This window comes from Paralichthys olivaceus, chromosome 14 (genome assembly GCF_024713975.1).
Source record: "Paralichthys olivaceus isolate ysfri-2021 chromosome 14, ASM2471397v2, whole genome shotgun sequence".
Taxonomy (NCBI): domain Eukaryota; kingdom Metazoa; phylum Chordata; class Actinopteri; order Pleuronectiformes; family Paralichthyidae; genus Paralichthys; species Paralichthys olivaceus.
Genome location: NC_091106.1, coordinates 16124771 through 16143108, shown reverse-complemented (window position 1 = coordinate 16143108; position 18338 = coordinate 16124771). Strand labels below are relative to the sequence as shown.

Here is an 18338-nt window from a genome sequence, read left to right as displayed (position 1 = left end):
TGTGTGAAATAGTGATGATTAAAACTACTGCTTTTCTGCGTCAGGTGTTGTTGGACCTGAGCTGACCAACACTAATGTCAGTATTTTCATCACATCCGATGCTGGAAACACCTGGAGAGAGGTAGGGCACAATAACAATAATGATACAAGTACTACAGAGTATGATAATGTTTTCTATGAAATTGTCCATGCTACAAAACACAAAAATATATATTGCTTTAATGAAGAATACAAAAGGTAAACAAGGAATCAGGCTTAGTATTTATTGCCAGCTTTCAGTTCAAAAGATTATAGAATTGAGGTTTGACACCCGGTGCATCTCTGATCTGCAGCACAAATAAACCAAAAGGAGGGCACACATTTTTTGCCATCGGCTCAACTCAGGAATTCAACAAAGAGAGCAACACACGCTTGATGTGTTTTTTATCTTTTCTCACGACTGAGACTCTTGTGTAAAGACAAGTTGTGGTTTCATGCTTTAATGTAGGTGTAAGTGTGCCTGTTCCTCGTGTCGTAGACTTGAGTATTTCTCTGGTGAGATGATGTGATGCTGGTCGTCTTGTCTGCAGGTTTTTCAGGAAGAGTACAGTGTGTTTTTCCTGAATCAAGGAGGATCTCTGGTGGCCATCCGACACACACCTCTGCCAATTAGACACATTTGGTAAGGTCCTCCGAGGAGGCACCGCATCTTTTTTAGCGCCTGCACTCAATCTTCAAAACAAGAGGAGAGACTGCATTCCTGCTGAAGCTCTCTCGTACTGAATTCAGCTCTATTTGTGGCGAGTCTGACTGTGATTCAACCGTTGCTCTGTCCCTCAGGCTGAGTTTTGATGAGGGCAGAAACTGGGACAAATATAGCTTCACCTCCTCTCCGCTCTACGTTGACGGGGTGCTGGGGGAGCCTGGAGAGGACACCCTCATAATGACGTAAGAACTGAAGGAACCATAAAGAGCTCATGTGGTTCTTCTTAGTTAATTACTGCACTGGTTAATTATATATTACTCTGATGAAGACTTAGAAGTGTACATGAATATTCTTGAATTAGTTTGATCTTGGTTTGAAAGGGTTTCATTAGCTTTCTTATGAGAAAAGAGGAGTTTCTCAACCTTTTTTTCTCAAATCTTCCACAGTTCACTTCAGTTTTCTCTGACTTGTTTGTGCAGAATATTTGGTCATTTCAGTCATCGGTCCGAGTGGCAACTTGTCAAAATTGACTTCCGGTCCATTTTTCAACACCGATGCACATCTGAGGATTATCTGACATGGCAGCTGCACAGTGAGGTAAGAGGGTCTTGCTGCTACTTGACTGCTGAACATCCCCTCATTGATTAAACTGAAGTGAATTTGCTTTATGCAGTCGCACAATAAAAGAAAAGAAAAGAACCTCTGAAATGTTTATGATGCATTATTCATCACAGGGGGAAGTGTGCATCATGGGAATGAAGAGAATCCTCCAAAAACTTAAAACAAACGTTCGATGTGTCAAGGCCAGAGATCAGTATATTTCCCAGATGTCGGAGTCTTGCTCGTGCACAGAAGCAGATTTTGAGTGGTGAGTTCCCTGCTCTGCAGCTACTCCTTTCACTTCATTAAATCCAATGCACAACACTTTATCAATCTCCAGAGGCAGAGTCTGTGAAGCAAACCTAAGGCACAACAGGACAAGTGTTTGAAGACTGTTTTATAATTCACCACGTGTTATTCTGATTCAGAATCCGTTGTTTTTACTTTGAGCTTATTTTGTCACATAAGATTGGTTTAATCAATGTCCCCTTTTTTTCTAAATTTTGAGATATATATATATATATATACCACAAGATTGTGAATGTGTCTAAAATAATCAGAAGGAATCATAAGACAAAATTGAATTCTTGATGTTATTTAATAATGTTATAACAATCATCTGTCACTGCTTTATGTTTTTTCGTACATCACGTGCACCTGACTAGATTTACCTTAACAATTACTCTGATGTGTCACTCTGTGCTTTTTTTTACGACGACGACGACTTCATTAAGTGTTGCCTCAAGTTAGGACTTCATGCACGTCACTCCGCTCGGTGTCATACTTTCTTTTAACTGTCTCTCAAGGTGCTAAATAATCAGCACTGACTATGCTATCACACGCTTAACACCACTTTATCACTAAAAGACTCATTAAACTTTTGCAACTCTGGCCCCTGAGACTGTTTCCCTGATCGCCATGAAAGAAATATGACTGTTCCCTCTGACTTTGCCAAGGTGTAATTACAGTCAGTGTAAACACGAGCGATGCTTTTTTCTGCTTCAGAAGTTTGGTGCATAAAACATCAACTCTTGAATACTCTGGACTGTACTGTTGTGATTTCTCCAGCATTAGAAAACCTCTGTTCAGTGTAAACATACACTTATTGTGTGTGACTCAGGTAAACGTTGATATTTTGAATCAATGATAACTAATCTTAAGGACACCCTTGCGGATCTTTTTCTGTGTTTCTGACACAGTGACTATGGGTTTGAGAGGCAGATTGATGGGAGCTGCTCTCCGGCTTTCTGGTTCGTTCCTACAGCGACAGTGAGGGACTGCGTCAAGGGGGACAGTTTCCTCAACACCACAGGGTACCTGATTGCCCTTGGATACATTTAAACTCAGCTCTCTTGAAAACCTGCCATTTTGTCGGAAAAGTGTTGTTATTACGCACTACACATATTCCATGCATGGTTGATAACCTTCAGAACAGATGAGAAATGACAAGCACACAAACATATTTTGCTACCTCTGACAAATGTTTTCCTGTGTGTGCAGCTGCTATATGTATTGTTGTATGCATGGTAGGATGTCTGTTTATTCACTCGTGTAATGTTCCTCTTTGTCTTTAATGAACTCCAGATATCGCAAGGCCTTGTCTAACAACTGCACCGAAGGAACTCTGCTCAAGTACAGCCCCAGGCGACAGAGGTGTCCCAGTCAGGCCCCCAGGGGCCTCCAGCTCTTCACCAGTGAGGGAACACTGGTTGCAACACTGGGGAAGAATGTCACCTTCTTGGTGTTTCTGGAAGAGGTGCTGACTTCACTCAAAACAAGCAACAGCATTGTGTATCACAGGGAACATGGCTGGTGTGTATGTAGCACAGTGACTGGAGCACCAGCAGCTGCAAATAAATATTCAGCTAAATGTTTTGCCACTTGACCTTGTTCCAGAAGATATTACGGAGAATGCCCTCTGACAGACAACTGGGGCTACGGTGTGAGTGACAATATATTATTTTCTTTGTGAAGGGTCTTGGCTCCACGACGAGTATAACAGTGGACTTTGGAGATGGGACGGCCATATCGTACGTCAACATAAGCTCCATCGACGACGGCATCAAGCACATCTACAGCAAAGTCGGCATCTACCATGTTTCTGCTACAGCGAGCAACACGCTGGGCTTTGACAGGGTGATACTCTATCTTCACATCTCCTGTGAGTCTCAAATCTGTTACAAGATATAAAATGTATGTCCAAATTATTTTAATGTGAAAATATGAGATGAGCTTTTTTTTAAATTATCATCAGCATTATTTTAATCACTTGCTAAATACCTCTTTACCCAGAATGTGGATTTACTATAAACAACTGACGCGTGTATTTCCAGCCTCATGAGAAGGTGAACAAACTATTTTTGTTAACATCAAAGGGAGAATACATTATAAGCTCGTCTTGATCCTTCATCAGCTAATCATAGACTGTGAGATCCAGCAGCCTCAAAATAGGTCAAAATACTTCAACTTTTCTGCCCTTGGAAAAAAAAAAGTAAGAAACACAGTGAATGTGCTCATGACTCTTCTGGAACTTCAAATGGGCTCATTAAAGAGAGACTCCATTCGAGTTCTCCATCCAAAGCTTTGAGTGTCACTCACTCGGGCTGCGTAGGCATGAAAGATGCCTGTTTGTTGTTTCCTCATTGACAGAGAAGAGCGGCGTTTGTCAGTTTGAATTCACCTCATTATAATGGAATCCAATGGTGACACTTTCATGGCAGCAAAAAGCATCAAACTATCCACAGGCACTTGTCAAACAACAACTTCTCCACCATCTCTCCCTATCCTCACTGTGTTCCACATAGTGGCTGTTGTGCCAGATTTCTTTTTTGCCTCATGTGTCTTTGGCTTAAAGTTTGAGCATCCTGGAAGCAGGACTTTTCGTCTTATGTAAGAAAATTGTGAATTTTTTGTGTTTGTGTCTTCAGGTCAGCTTGAGCAGGTCCAGCTCTCGTCTCCTTCAGTGGTCGTCAAGAACAAAGCAGTGAACCTCACCACGGTGTTACGGCCCAGCGATGTGGGAACAGTCATCTATTACTGGTGGTTAGATAACAAAACTGAGGTAAATCTTCATTTCTTATTCTCAGCCACACTTTCACTCAATTTCTTGAGTGAAATGATAGATTCATGAGTCTTAGCACATTTCCCGCTCTCTGCCCCCCCCCCTCTCTCTTTAGCCTGTTGTGACCCTGGACGGAACCATGTCCTTAACTTTCTCCAAAGAGGGAAGATACACGGTCACCGTTCAGGCATCAGTTGGCAATACTGTCCACCAGGACCAAATGACTGTAGCAGTTTACGGTGAACCACATATTCTCATTTTACTTTATTCACCACATTTAAACAGTTTCTGAATGTAACACAGTCAAAACTCAGGAGTCAGTTTTGTGTGTTTGAAGTAATAGGTTAATAGAAATGCTGTGAAATTGAAATGGTTTCGTTTCCATATTAGCATCTTGCTATAAGAGTAGTTGTATAAGGTTAAGTGGGACCACATTCCAACTTGCAGATGAAGGTCACGAGATTTGCTGAAAGCTCAAGGCCACAAAGAAATGACAATTGTTAGACTTAAGAATGATTTAATTTGATAACACAATAATGAATTAAGTTTATTAAACTTAAGTTATAATAACCAAATCGCTAACTTGATTAAGTTCTTTTTATTCAGTGTAGGTGAACTTTGTAATAAGAAATCTTTTATTGAGATGATATTTTCATGGTCACGAACTTTATATAAACTTTGAAGCCCTTTATTATAATTAGCTTGTAAAATAACACACAGTAAATTATATTTTCTTAAGGTATGAAAAACATTTCTTTCTCTAATCATTTCTGTTAAAATGGTTTTGCTCTCACCATTAAGGTACAGAATTGACTCAGCCTATAACCCCTGCAACATAATGTAGTAGCTGTTATTTGATGACTGAAGTGGATTATTGTGAAATGGGATTCCACAAAATGAGTCCAGAAAGAAGACGTACATTAGCTGAATTTAATTTCTATCTATTTCAGATTATTTCCGGTCGCATGTTTTGGCCTTCTCTTCTAATTTGGATGAGCTGAACCCTGGGGTGTCTGAGTGGAGAGAGGATATCTGCCGAGTGGTGAAGAGCTCCATGGTTCAGGTCAGTTTTCAGCTGCGAGCTGCTCCTATGAAAGACATAATAAGAATTGAATCAAACTCCAGAGGACCTCGTTGTAGCAATTAGGAGCTTTGCACCAGCCTGGAGAGAATAGCTTGAATCTCTGTGTACTGAGCCGATGACATTTCCTTGCTTGGTTATGCTGCTTTTGTAATGTATGCATGCGGCCTCGTGTCAAGTGTTGCACTTCGCTGCTTGAGGTTTCCTTAACCTCCCTTGCTGTGTAATTAGTTGTTCACCTCTGTGCTCTGGGTGACAAATGAAAGGAAAACCCTGAAGAGTGCAGTCATGACAAATGCAGATGCATCTTCTCTTGCTGTATCCAGTATGGAGTAAAGTCATGGTGGAGCTTTTGGAGACAACGTGTATTGTGGTAAATCTACACTTCCCAAGCAAACACTTTCAACACTGTTGGTTTTAAAACCTCAATTCTTCAACACAGCTGTTGCGTTTCATTTTGGCAGACCCAGGCACACTAGATATGGTTTAGTGGTGATTTATTAAATGTCTTAAGTTTAGTGGTTGGATCTGGATCTCTAAAGGGAGCACAGATGGAGACAGGCAGGTGTTGCTGTAGGTTGCTAGTGGACGCAGCGTGGCAGGAGCTTATCGGCCGGCGAGCAGGCGGAGGTGATTGGCGGCTAGTGCGGAGGTACTGGCAGCAAGGACGCAAAGGATTAAATGAGCACATGGAGAAATTTCAGAATAAACACTTGAGTGGCTAAGAGTTTAGCCTACTGTGGAATTCCTGACAACATGGAGGTGGGTAGCTGGAGTTCTTATACTGCTGGTGATGAGAAGATCAGGGGCCAGGAGTGGAGGTTGATCAAGAGAGTGAAGCTGCACCCACGGCACCCACACAAATATCGGCTTAATCCCAATGTCCACCCGAAGGAATCAAACCATGAACCCTCACAGACTTCAGAGATGCTTCAAGGGCTCAAATAAATAGGAATGGAACAGCATGTTGCACCATTTTTATTTTACTTTGGCAAGTTTGGGACTTTTTTTATGTTGTGTACTTTCTTCACGGCCAAAGTGCTTGAGGGAGCGACTGCCTGACATCAAGGTCCAGGCTCATGAAATACAGAGAGATAATTCTTCAATAATTAAATTAACTCTTTTTGTAAAATAAATAAAAAAATAAAAAAAGAGTAACTACAAATATTATAACTATGAATTAGCATTGATTTCTGTGTTTATACTTACATTTTATCTTGTAATGGCATCGTCGGGATTGGTTGTTTAACCGCGTCACAACGCTTTGAATTGTGGGTTAATCTCTTTGGCTGCAGAAATGCAGATTTAAAGGTCCAGTGTGTAAGATTTAGGTGAGAAGGGACTATTGGCAGAAATTTTATATAAAATTATCACTAGTTTTTAATCATTTAAACAGTACAAAATGTTTTTCTTTCACCTATGGGCCCTTTATATTCAAAAAGGTTATATTTACAGGAGCAGGTCCTCTCTGTACACAGACAGAGGGGAGGAGGAGACACTATGGGGGACAGGGTGAAACACAGAGACACAAGGGAAACCTGGAGCCATGGCTGAGCCGAGACAAAGGCTTCATCAAACAGCCTTCAGTTTCCTGGTCTCAACCCACCTCAAGTTGTGAAAATACAAAATAAAATAAAATATGTTTTAGTTCATTTTTGTTTGTTTGTAGAATTCAGACTTTTGGAGAATCAATGAAAGAAAGAAATTGGGATGTTTTTGAGGCTCAACATGCAACAACATCTAACAGAGACTTCATGTTGTTTTTTTGCATTCATTTGTCTCCCATCTGTAGCACATCACCCAACATCATGATCAACAGCACTGTTTCAGATGAACTTGTCAAAATAATAAAGGTCAATAACATTCCTGCTACGACAGCTTCCATTTGCTTTCAAAGAAAACTAATGCCGGTGCCTCTAGAGAACGCTGCAACCTCAAGTAACGTGAGCCCACCGTGGTTAAGTGCATCTGCGTTTCCCTCCTATACACTGCGGGGATGTCAGAGAAGCCGCAGGTAATGAAAAAGAGCAGAACACTGAGCTCTATATATAACCTACGGTACCCCTCAGTATGAAACATTCACTTTGACCTTCTGTCTTGTCAGGTATTACCCGGGTTTACACCTGGAAACTGACAGCAGACCTCTGCTTATGGCGTAAATGCACTAAAAGCATTGGCCCTTACAAACTGTCAAACTGCACTTGCAGGTTTTAGTTGATCCGTGCATCATATCTGGACAGAGGCTGGTACTTATGCAAATGATACGTGAAGCAGGGAGGCCGCGGTATTTACTCATTGATACAGGCGACCCCCCCAAGAGTCATATCTCAAGGCCCAAAGGTTAGAATGTCACCCAAAACATTTCCAATCAAAAACCTGTTTAATGAGGTTCTGTTGTTCTTTATTAAAGGTCACAGGAATCAGCGCGGATCAGCTCCTGGTCACCGTGCTTCCAGGTTTACCGACCACGGCGGAGGTATTTATCGTGCCTGAGAGGAGGTCAAGAGACGGAGCCGCGGGTGAAAAGTGGGCGCACCTGGATCAGGTACCGTCTCATCAAATCGGATTTAATGGCCCCTGGCAGATGCTCGCCCCGATGTGGTGTTCTGTGTAATTAAAGCGGCATAAAAGTGAGCTGAGCGGGTTGAGAGGCTCCAGAGGGAGAGAACGTCCCTGGAGAACATGTTCTTTACTTTAGAGTGTCACACAATGCTTCTGAGTTATGACTTTGAGCTGCTGTTGTATTAAAAAGGGGACATACTGTATTTTATGATGTTTGAACACTGCTCTCTCTTGAAGGCTACATTGAGTTTTGAAACTTTCATATCGAGTGGGTTCATGTGAAAAACATGATACTTGCACAGAAACGTAACTTTTGAGTGACTTATAGGGTTGGTTACATGTTATAGACAGATTTCATTATATCACATATCATAGTCTTTTCGTAGATACAGTTGTTTCTCCTAACAGTTTATTATTAGACCAGTCATCCTTTGTTGGAGAGTTTCCCTCCAGCTTCCCGCCTGACAGCGCTCAAAACATAATCGTCCTGTGTCATGAGTTTATCAGGGACTTCAACCCTGTATATCGTAACTAAAGAGCAATGAAGCTCTGCCAATATTTTCTTCTATTTGTAAATCTTTTTGTTTGAAAAAGAAGAAATCCCAGAGACCCTCATTTGCTTAATCCATTGTAACTTCTTTGTATACAACTGTATATAGCTGCAGTCAGGCTCAATTATATAAAGCGATGTTCATGACGGGTTGCCAGCGAGTTCAGGTTCAGACAACTCGAGCTGCGCTGCTCTAATCGTGTGACATGTGCCTCGCTCTCCACAACCCGGCAGTCTGTTCAAGCTGCAGACATTTCCCATCTCTCCCCTTGCTCATCAATGCCCCTGCTGCCCTGCTTCAGTATCGCCCGTCGATTCAGCTCCTCCATCGACCCACCATCCACCTGCAGGCTCCGACGGGAAGACAAAAGACATTTGCTCATTATTCCACATTCTATTAATTCAATCATCTCAGGGGAAGGGATGAAGTTGGAGCAGAGACACCAAAGTCTCCCTTCTGCTGCTGCAATTAACAGTTCAAACGTGACTTGTCTGACTGAACTCGTGAACAGTGGCGTTGCTTTTTGGATGTTCCGTTATATAATCATGAGGATATTAAATGTTTGTTGTCTCGTGTGCAGCAGTGAGCAGCTTATTTACTAAAGTCATCACTGACCTGGAGGTGTATGAAGATTTTTCCTCTAAGCATCCATATGTTCCAGAGATGTTTACATACAAGTATCTGTTCATTGTCTTTCCATGTAACAGGGAACAGATACTCAGATACCACAGCTTTTGTTTTTTCTATCCCAGGCCCATTTTCCTCTATCTGAGAAACGATATCACTTCCACATGAGGCTGATCAACTGTAATTTGCGTCATCATATGTAAATCTTATTACATTTTTGGGCATTTCACATACATCAAATCATGTTTCCTTTCTTCCGGGCTGCCACTGGTTTCTGTTCATTTCATTCTTGTGTGAAAATCCACTTGTGGAGTCTTCAGGCTGGTTTGGGCGAGGTAATACATCCCAATGAGCCTCACGTCTGCATATATTTTGTCAAAGTTACATTATCGTTGCTCGGTAACACAGTTTTAAGTGCAGCTTGATTCAGGAAGTCTGTGCTCCATTGCCATGCAACAATAAGGTTAACTTTGACAAAAATAAATGCAGACGTAATACTTGCCGTGATGAATAATGAAAGTTGGCCGGGTTTTTAATTCTCTGCGGATGTGTGTTCATACCACGGTGAAATGAATGGACACCACAGGCTGCATGGTAGGAAGGGAAAACACTGTTATTTCTCGGAGAAGGTCAGCGGTAATGACGACTGTACAGTTTTTGTTGTAATTGGGGTAAAAAATGCAAAGAAACCCTCTGGAGTGGTTCATTAAGTGAAAATACAGAGAAGAGGAGCTGGCTGCACTGTTAACATCATGCAGGTACATAAGATCTCAGCTCGTATAACGCTTTAAAACTTCTCACTCAGTTTCTAGATTAAACCTCAAAAACAAAGAATTGCTACTGAATTCTACCTTATTCTGACTTCACAACACTTTAAACGTGCAACACAAACTTTTCTTGTTCATTTAGCGTTGTTTTCCTCTGCCTCTTTTCCCCTTAATTGCACTCATTTGTTTCTCAGAAGCTCAACCTCTCTGAAATGATTTTGTGTCTTTATCGCTTAAGTGCTAAATGGCTTAATGTTCCCAGTGTCCCCATGCGCTTTGTGTTCGAATGAAAGAGCAATGCACAATGTGGACACCAGAGGGCAATGTCCCCCCACGTAAAAGCACAGAATCCATCAGTGTCTCAGTGCAGGACACCTCCAGTTTAGATACTTGCACAAACCCTCAGATAATAACACGACAATAATCGTCTCCAGCGCCGTGCTTCGTGGTTGTTATTATTTTCTTAGAGTAAAGTAAGATTCCTGGATCTTCACAGTTGATCCCTTATCGAGCTGCTCAATATGTAAACAAAGCAATTAACCAGAGCCATTTTTTAAAGCACCAGCGAGACAGGCTCATTTATTCATCATAACAGATAGGACCTCGATGTATCACAAGTAAACATCATTTTGCTGGCTCATAGTCAGTCTTGAACTAAGTTAATAGGTATTTAATTACATTGATGCATCATATAATTGGCAGCATCGGGGAGGGAGACAAACTGGGGCAGGCGGCCTGGATTGGGAATTAAAGAGATGTATTTATCTAAAGCCTGTCTGATTACCTGGCAGAACCTCACAGACAATAGGGTAATAAATCTTCAGTTCACTGTTCTCATCTCCTGTGAATGACTTGCAATGTGGATGCACTGACTGAGTGTGTGTGTGTGTGTGTGTGTGTCTGTGTGTGTGTGTGTGTGTGTGTGTGTGGAGCAGCTTATTAAAATGTGTAATAGATTTACTGACCCTGATATGCCACTAGAACAAAAAGTAATTATTCATACTGTGTAGAGCAGTCTAATTTTAACCAGTGGAAAGATTTTAGAAAGAGCGAGATGGAATTAGTGAGGCATTGCTAAGGACTCAAATAGGCTCCAGGAAGGCGTTTTGCTCTCTTGTTAAATGACTGCTTCATCAAGGTGTGAAAAACAAGAGTTACTTCTGGAAGAAAAAATTAAAGTATAATTTTATTATAGTCGGGCATTCTTTGATTCACAACAGCGCATCCTCACTGGACTTTTACATCACTTAATCATGTTGTCTTGAACTGATGGTAAACCTGAGGAGTTCCCTGTGATAGAAATAGCAGGATCCATTTTGTTAAATGTCACCTCCACACCATAAGCCCGCCGCCCTTTTCCTCCTGATAAGGTTTCCGTTGCCGTTTAATAGCCTGCTGCTTTCTGTGCAGCAGCTTTGGTTCTCCGTGTGTCATATCAACATTTGCACCTCTTTAGAAAAGAGGCAAAAATTCTGATTCATAATTTAGGCTGTTGGATGAAATGACTCGCAGATGAAATATTGATGACTGTGGAATATTGCTGTGCAGCCGCGGCTAACACGGTCCTCTCTGCTCTGTCACTCCTCCTCATAGATTTCCCAGGTTCTGCTAAGTGCTCTGAACCAGGACCTCATCCAGTTCACACTCAAGCCGGGGGTGCAGGTGAACGTATATGCCACGCGGCTATCTCCGGGTGAGTCTGCCCCACTCTTAATGTTAGCCTGATCCATTTTGGGGAAAGAGGTGCCTTTTGAGTGGTTGTCTCTTATTTTGGGCCACACATTGTGCAAGTCTTCCAGTCTGGAGATGAAGAGAGTTGGTCTGCAAGCAAAGAAATACTCTTAATATATGTATCCAGGACTCCCCGCACAGGAGTAATGGCACCGAGTGGATTTTCCCGGTGACAAAGTAGCCTAATCTAACCCGTAAAGAAATGTTCCACTGCTGCCTATACTTCATATTTTACATTTAGTTTACACTTACTTAGTGCTGAAATCAGTTAATAGTTCAACCAGTTGAAAGAAAATCAATCAGCAACTATTTAATAATGTAGTTCATCAAGCATAAATGGCAATGTTTGATTTATTGTTTTAAGTCATTTCAAACAGATTATATTAACTTTTCAATAATTGGCTTCACAAAATAGTAAATACCAAAAGTCAACTTATAAATAATGGATGTTTTTCACTATTTTTGGATATTTTACTGACTAAAAAACTAGAATGTACACACCTCCACCGAGGCCCATCAGTCCTCTTATAACGCTGCATTTAAATTCACTAGATATGGATTTTTATTTGGATCTTTACCAAATTGCAAACTCTCAAAGATATCAGTCCTCTAAATATGACAGATTTTTTAGATCCCTGATTTATTACCTGGGAAATTGGTGAAAACTTCAAAACAAACGCTTTGCAATGTTAAAGAAGAAAATAATTGTTCCATTTCCCCACTGATCTGGAAACAAAACCTCCTGCACAGGTTAAACGACTCAATGTTTATTGGACATCAGCTCTCCTGCTCGTGGTTCTCAAACATCGTCAGTGATGATTCTCCTCCATTGCATAATAGGATTATTATAGAATTTATATCCATATAAGATGAAAAAAAAAGCATTTGCCCTGAATGTGCTCTCATTTTCTCTTTCACTCTTTCTCCTTCAAAGCTCCTCTCGTGGACAGCAGCGATAGCGGCCACAGCGGCACTGCAGTCATCCTGCTCGTTTCAGTCGTGCTGATGGGATTGGCTGTGTTTGTAATATATACGTTTAAAAGGTACAGTATACTGGATGTGATATATTACAACCACAGCCGCTGGGAAAACAGCTAGATAGGTGTGAAAGCACATCGTCGAGAATATCAACAATAAGATAATGTTACTGCTGTTTTATTTGTGTGTGTGTGTGCACGGTGTGTGCACGGCGTGTTTTGCATTTGCATAATGGCCTTATATAGAGTCGGCCCCATTATCTACAAGCCAGCACCTCGCTGCTGAACTCCTTAAAGTTTCCAGAAGTATTCAGACTCCATATATCTCTCAGTTATGGTCATCCGCAGCGCAATAATAGCTTGAGGAATAAGACGATTCCCCTCTGTCTCAATCTGCAGAATATTACGGGGAATGACAGTCTAATCAATTCTCCCAGAGAGCTGAATGGGTGTCATAGTCCTGCAGTTATCAATATTCATCTATCTGACAATGTGAGGGTTGACCTTTCGGAAATGCTAAACACAGCCATTCAAGGTGAGGCATACTCTGCAGAATGGCAGAGAAGGTTGAGGAGATAAGTCCTGAGACAACATATATTATACAGTGAGGGACATACAGTAAATAGCATCCTCCTCCGCAGGTAATCCCACATCAGTCACCGGGGGGGTTCACTTTGTCGGTAGTTTGTGGAATTTTAGTCATTATAAAGTAAAACACCACTTAGCTTTAACTTTCTGGATTATAATTACTACATTAAGAAATCAACGTTGAGTCTCTAAAGCTGCCTCAGATGTCACAGCACCAGCTGTGGCGCAAAATCACAGGGGGCTGAATCTGAAATTAGAAATGCAAGATGTTAGTTTTAAGCAGAATTGGAGGGTGGGGGTGCATCTGAGGGAATGAAAAATTGATTGAAAACTGAGGTGAACAATATGAAAGTGAGAGAGCAATGCCCAGTGGAACGCAAAATGCCCCAGTTTCCAGCTTTCAAGAGCTCCTCTCTCATCCTTTAACAGTTAAAAATAGCGGGTGACACATTATGCTGAGTGAAAACATTAGTGAAACAGACCTGATGGCAGGTTTCCATTAAGTTTTTTTAAAATAAAATCTGCTTTTTTTTTTTTTTTCTCCTTTTTTTCTTCCTCCTCTGCACGGCCTGCAGGAAGTTCCCGGGCATCAACACTTACACAGCGGAGCAGCCTGACAAAGAACAAGAGGTCATCCCGACAGTGACCTCCATAGCCGTCCCAGACCCTGAGGGTGACAAGCTGACTTCACTGGATCATGTGGATGTACAGCTGGACTCAAAAAGCAGAGGTACTCATTTATTTCTTCTTTAAAGCTACAGGCACACCTCAGGAATATACAGGCTTTATTCAGATTGGTGGAAAGTCAAGGTTGTTTGTCTGACTGTATCAGTCAGTCTGTGGTATTAGACCTGTAACAAACTCTCACTCCATCAACAGAACGATCAGAGCTTCCAAGCGACCCGTGTCTTGGCAACTGGTCATAAAACGATCAGAAAAGCTCAAAAACAATGTCATTTCATTTTTGTAGAATCCAGAGGTAGAGGTTTGGAGATAAAGAGATATCTTTGTGATATCTACTGCTGCACCATCACAGTGGAGTCGTATGAAATTTCATTATGTGTTCTGATAGATTTTGGGAAAATGCAATCGCATTTTGAAACTTCAACATCGGCACGTCTTTCCTGCAACAATTCACCCATTACTCTTGATCATCCGTAGAACGCAATGTGAACTGTTCAATGTTGTTCATGTAAAAACCGTTCAGGGTGACACCTGTAAGAGTGAAAACATAAAGGTAAAGCAATTTGAATTTTCACTCTATTTTCCATTAACCTAAATTGAAGTCGATTTCGTTTGGACTTTTTATTCCAGAGTTGCAGATACAGTGATGCTGTGTGTGTCTACGTGTTAATTCACTCTTCATCATTCTAGCTGTGTACTGATTTAGCTTTTCATATTGCAGAGATTTTACCAGTTACTGTTAGGAAGCAAAGGAAATTGTATATAAGAAGAAATTTAAACTTTTCTCCTCTACTTTTCTAACTTTTGTTCATAAACTCTGTTGCCAGTTTAGGTCCACTCACAGACTGTATATACAGACGGACGACTCTTCTCCACCTCCTCTTATTATCCAGAAATTAGGCCGAAATATCCTGGATACAAATACTACTGTCTTTCACATTTGGAGCCAGAATATGTTTCACATCTGGGTATGGAGCTGTGGTAGCGAGGTGCCGCCGACACACGCTCTCGGCCAATCATCAGTGTGTCTCAGCTGTCAATCGTGAAGTTTCATCCCGTTGTTATAGCATCAAATTACTAATTCAAACCAGGCTAACAAGAATAATGAGCACTTGGATCTGAAATGACAGAAAGATATTGTTATTATTTGACATGTCCACTAAAGGGATTTTTGACTTATACAGCAGCACAGCCACCAGGGGGCGATTGAGACTCTTTCTGCTTCACTTACGGGGACCGGTCATGTCATCAATCTTTAGAAACAGTCTATGGCTCCAACTGAATACAAATATTTGATTCTGACACACACAAATGACAATGAAAGAAAAACAATTCACCATCTACCAGACCAGGAACTGCAGCATCACTGTTATCAACCACTGGAAGTTCCAAATGTTTTTAATGCTCTGATCATCACAAACCTTTCATTCATCTCATATGTGTTGGATTTATGGCAGTAAACACAAATAAAACTCGGTGAATAGCCAGATACTACAGGGAAAACAGGTTTTTTTTGTAAACTTTGCAAATATAAACCAGGTTTTCACTTGTTGTGAAGCGCTGATGCTACTCGTCCCCGTTGTGTTATCATTCAAGCTGCCAAGATACAGTCATTACTGTGCGCTGTACTTATTTGTCAGCCTGAGTTTGACATAGTGAGGTATTAGTATTCACAGGTAAGTGAAGCAGAATCAAATGCGAGCTAAAGTGATGAAATGTCTGGGTGAATTATTTGACCCAATAAAATAATTAGTGCATCAGGAAAGTAGCAGAGTGGTGAAAGCATTTTCATCAAGAAATATCTATGAGGTTCCAGCTGATTTACCTCCACCCGCAGCTAAACAATCGACCCATCCAAGATAAATGTGTTTGCCTACAAAAAAATAAGAAAATACACCCACATGCAAATGGCTACATAAAATTCCTCCTGTCTTTTTTCTCCCCTTTCTTCTCCCTCGCCAGGCTACCTGCCATCTCACACAGACATCAAGCTCTCTGATGAAGCGCCCCATGTGTTTTAATGTTGAGAGTCTATGACCGACTCAAAAGCAATACATCTTCTTTGGCAGTTACTTCCAGCAAGCTATGAAACCACGGTCACAATGAATAGTCTCGAGTGTTTTGCTACCCATGCATGGATGGACCAGTTCACACTGTGCTGCCTAATCCCTCCGAGGAGACTGTACAGATTTATACTCGCTTCTTGGAAGAAAAAAAAGAGGGACACTTTTTGACTGAAAATACTTGTATTTTTGCAAGGACATTGATCTTTTTATGTAAATAATAACATCCATAATGGAGGAGGTAAGAGTTATTTGTCTCAGCTGCGTTACAGCTGCGTCTGCTCAAATATGAAAATATCAAACGGGGGAACAGAAGTGATGTGTAATAATATCTTGGAGAAGAAAAAAAAAAATGCTTTTATTCCTGCTCTTTGGGGCTCGTGTTTGTGAAGTTTACTTTGTTTAACTATGTGGAAGTAGCTTATCGGAGTTAAGACAGTGAGGGAAGCAGATTCATTAAGCTCTGTACAATCAGTTAATCTTATCAGCACATTCTCATCAAATGAAAGCTTGCAATATCCAGGAGATGAAGGAGGAGGGCCTCTAGTCCCAGATCTGAGTATTCCATCAAGTCTGTCTCTCTGCTGCTCCGAATGTTCTACATGTCATAACAAAAATATCAAAACAGAGGATATAGGTGTAGAGAGTGGATGAGAAACGGAGCAATCCCTCTTGTTTAGGAGACTAAAGTTGTTTTAGAGACACTGGAACAAAATGTTAAACCCACTTTAAAACAGATTATGCGCAAATCTTCTAATCTAAATCATGCATATGGATTAGAGTCGCAGCAGCAGCCTTACTTTTGATTTGATTTACAGACAAACAAAAGCCATGACTTTTTAAACTTGCGCTTCATATTCATTTGTTGCCAGGAGCATTTCTTGTACATTCTGGTTTCTAGAAGAACAATGTTTGATATTATGTTTATTTCTCTGCATGAACAAAGATGCCACATTGTGCAGCTCTTCAATGGTAATGCAGCAAGAAAAAGAAGAAAAAGAACAGTTTTAATTAGTCATTAGTTCAAGGTTTATTCACCGGTAGATTTAGAGACTGCAGCTTGAGCTCAGATCCAAAATATCTGACGTGTTTTTGTTGTTTCTTTGAACTGATCTCACTGTGAAGGTTGTGGTGCCCTCACTATAACTACACCAGGTTGGTTGCAATGTTTTATTCATTCTCGACTGTTTCGTGTTAACCACAATGATACGAGCAGCTCCACATGGTTTCTCCTCTCAGTTTACAGTAAAAGCAGAAGGAGCTTGCGGTCTGTTCTAGGTTCGCCCCCCCCCCCCCTCGTGAGGACGCAGCGGACAAAAGGGTGCAGAATTGTTCGTCTCCTTGGCTGCGAGGGACGCGCGGATAGAGAAAGACGTATCTTCTGTCAATAAGGCTCAGCCTACACACAGGGCTTTGGTCAGCCGCTGTCTCTTTGGGATAAGTACTGAAGTTTTTCTTCATCAAACTTTTCTTTTTAAGTGTTGTCAGCATCATATGTCAGGAAGACAAATTGACTAGAGGCCTCTCCATACTTCTTCCCTCCAATCCTCCATTTGAGCCTGAAGCATAAATAAACTTGTGCTCACGATCAGATGAACTCTGTCTCCCCACACCGATACATCAGAGGAGTTTTTACTCGGTGCTCGACATTTATTTACTCAATTCTTTTTGTTGTCCCACTAATCAACCTGTGAATATGATTGTGAACATATTTGCATGATGCTTTTATTTTTTTCTATTTCAAGTTACTTGAAAATGTGTCTTTACTAGCAGAAATGAAATGTTAGAAGTGTGAACTGCAGTATTCTCCATTTCTCAAGAGGCTAGACGAGTCATTCATTACAAGTGATGTGTTTAATCAGTGGGTTGTTACTGTGTTTTTCATCTGATCTTGCAAAAAGTAACCTTGGTTGCGGAATAAAGCGAAAACACAGCATCGACGCTGCGTGGCTGGTTGAACTCACTCATTTCTAAAAGCATGAACAGCTCATGTTTGCCGTCTTCTTCGATCTGTTGGCTGCAGCTTTTAGTTTGACTTTTGATTTAGTCGATCAATTGACTTCATGAAGGGCAAAACTGTTCGACTCCACCTCAACTGAAGCTTTGCTCGAGAGACGCTTTCACTTTGTTTTAATTTTTGCTTTTCCTGCTTTGTCTCTAACAAGTTATAAAAGCGTAAAGTTTCAGTGGAGCGACAGTGGGGCTGAGCGGGAGGACAGTGAAAAGCACCAAGTAGCCTGGAGTGATTCTAATGGGCTCGTTGCTCGGCTCTCCCACTGTGCTACAAATTAATTATCTCCTCCCCGGGAAATCGACACACACACACACACACAATCAAGGAAGATTTTCCCAGACTGGGTA

The 18338-nt window shown here is 41.1% G+C and overlaps 1 protein-coding gene across 1 annotated transcript in view; it reads left to right on the top strand.

Moving 5' to 3' along the window:
* The window catches only part of LOC109631102 (VPS10 domain-containing receptor SorCS1-like), a 46404-nt gene extending 28482 nt beyond the window's left edge, over positions 1–17922 (top strand). Inside the window, exons 12-27 of the mRNA XM_020089703.2 lie at positions 45–121; positions 570–661; positions 820–927; positions 1165–1282; positions 1420–1553; positions 2485–2598; positions 2870–3041; positions 3260–3446; positions 4213–4346; positions 4462–4585; positions 5297–5409; positions 7838–7972; positions 11528–11627; positions 12600–12708; positions 13806–13960; positions 15877–17922. Of these exons, the coding sequence (XP_019945262.1) occupies positions 45–121; positions 570–661; positions 820–927; positions 1165–1282; positions 1420–1553; positions 2485–2598; positions 2870–3041; positions 3260–3446; positions 4213–4346; positions 4462–4585; positions 5297–5409; positions 7838–7972; positions 11528–11627; positions 12600–12708; positions 13806–13960; positions 15877–15935 (1931 nt within the window). The 3' untranslated portion in view covers positions 15936–17922. The remainder of the gene's footprint in view (positions 1–44; positions 122–569; positions 662–819; positions 928–1164; positions 1283–1419; positions 1554–2484; positions 2599–2869; positions 3042–3259; positions 3447–4212; positions 4347–4461; positions 4586–5296; positions 5410–7837; positions 7973–11527; positions 11628–12599; positions 12709–13805; positions 13961–15876) is intronic.
* Positions 17923–18338: the final 416 nt, after the last annotated feature.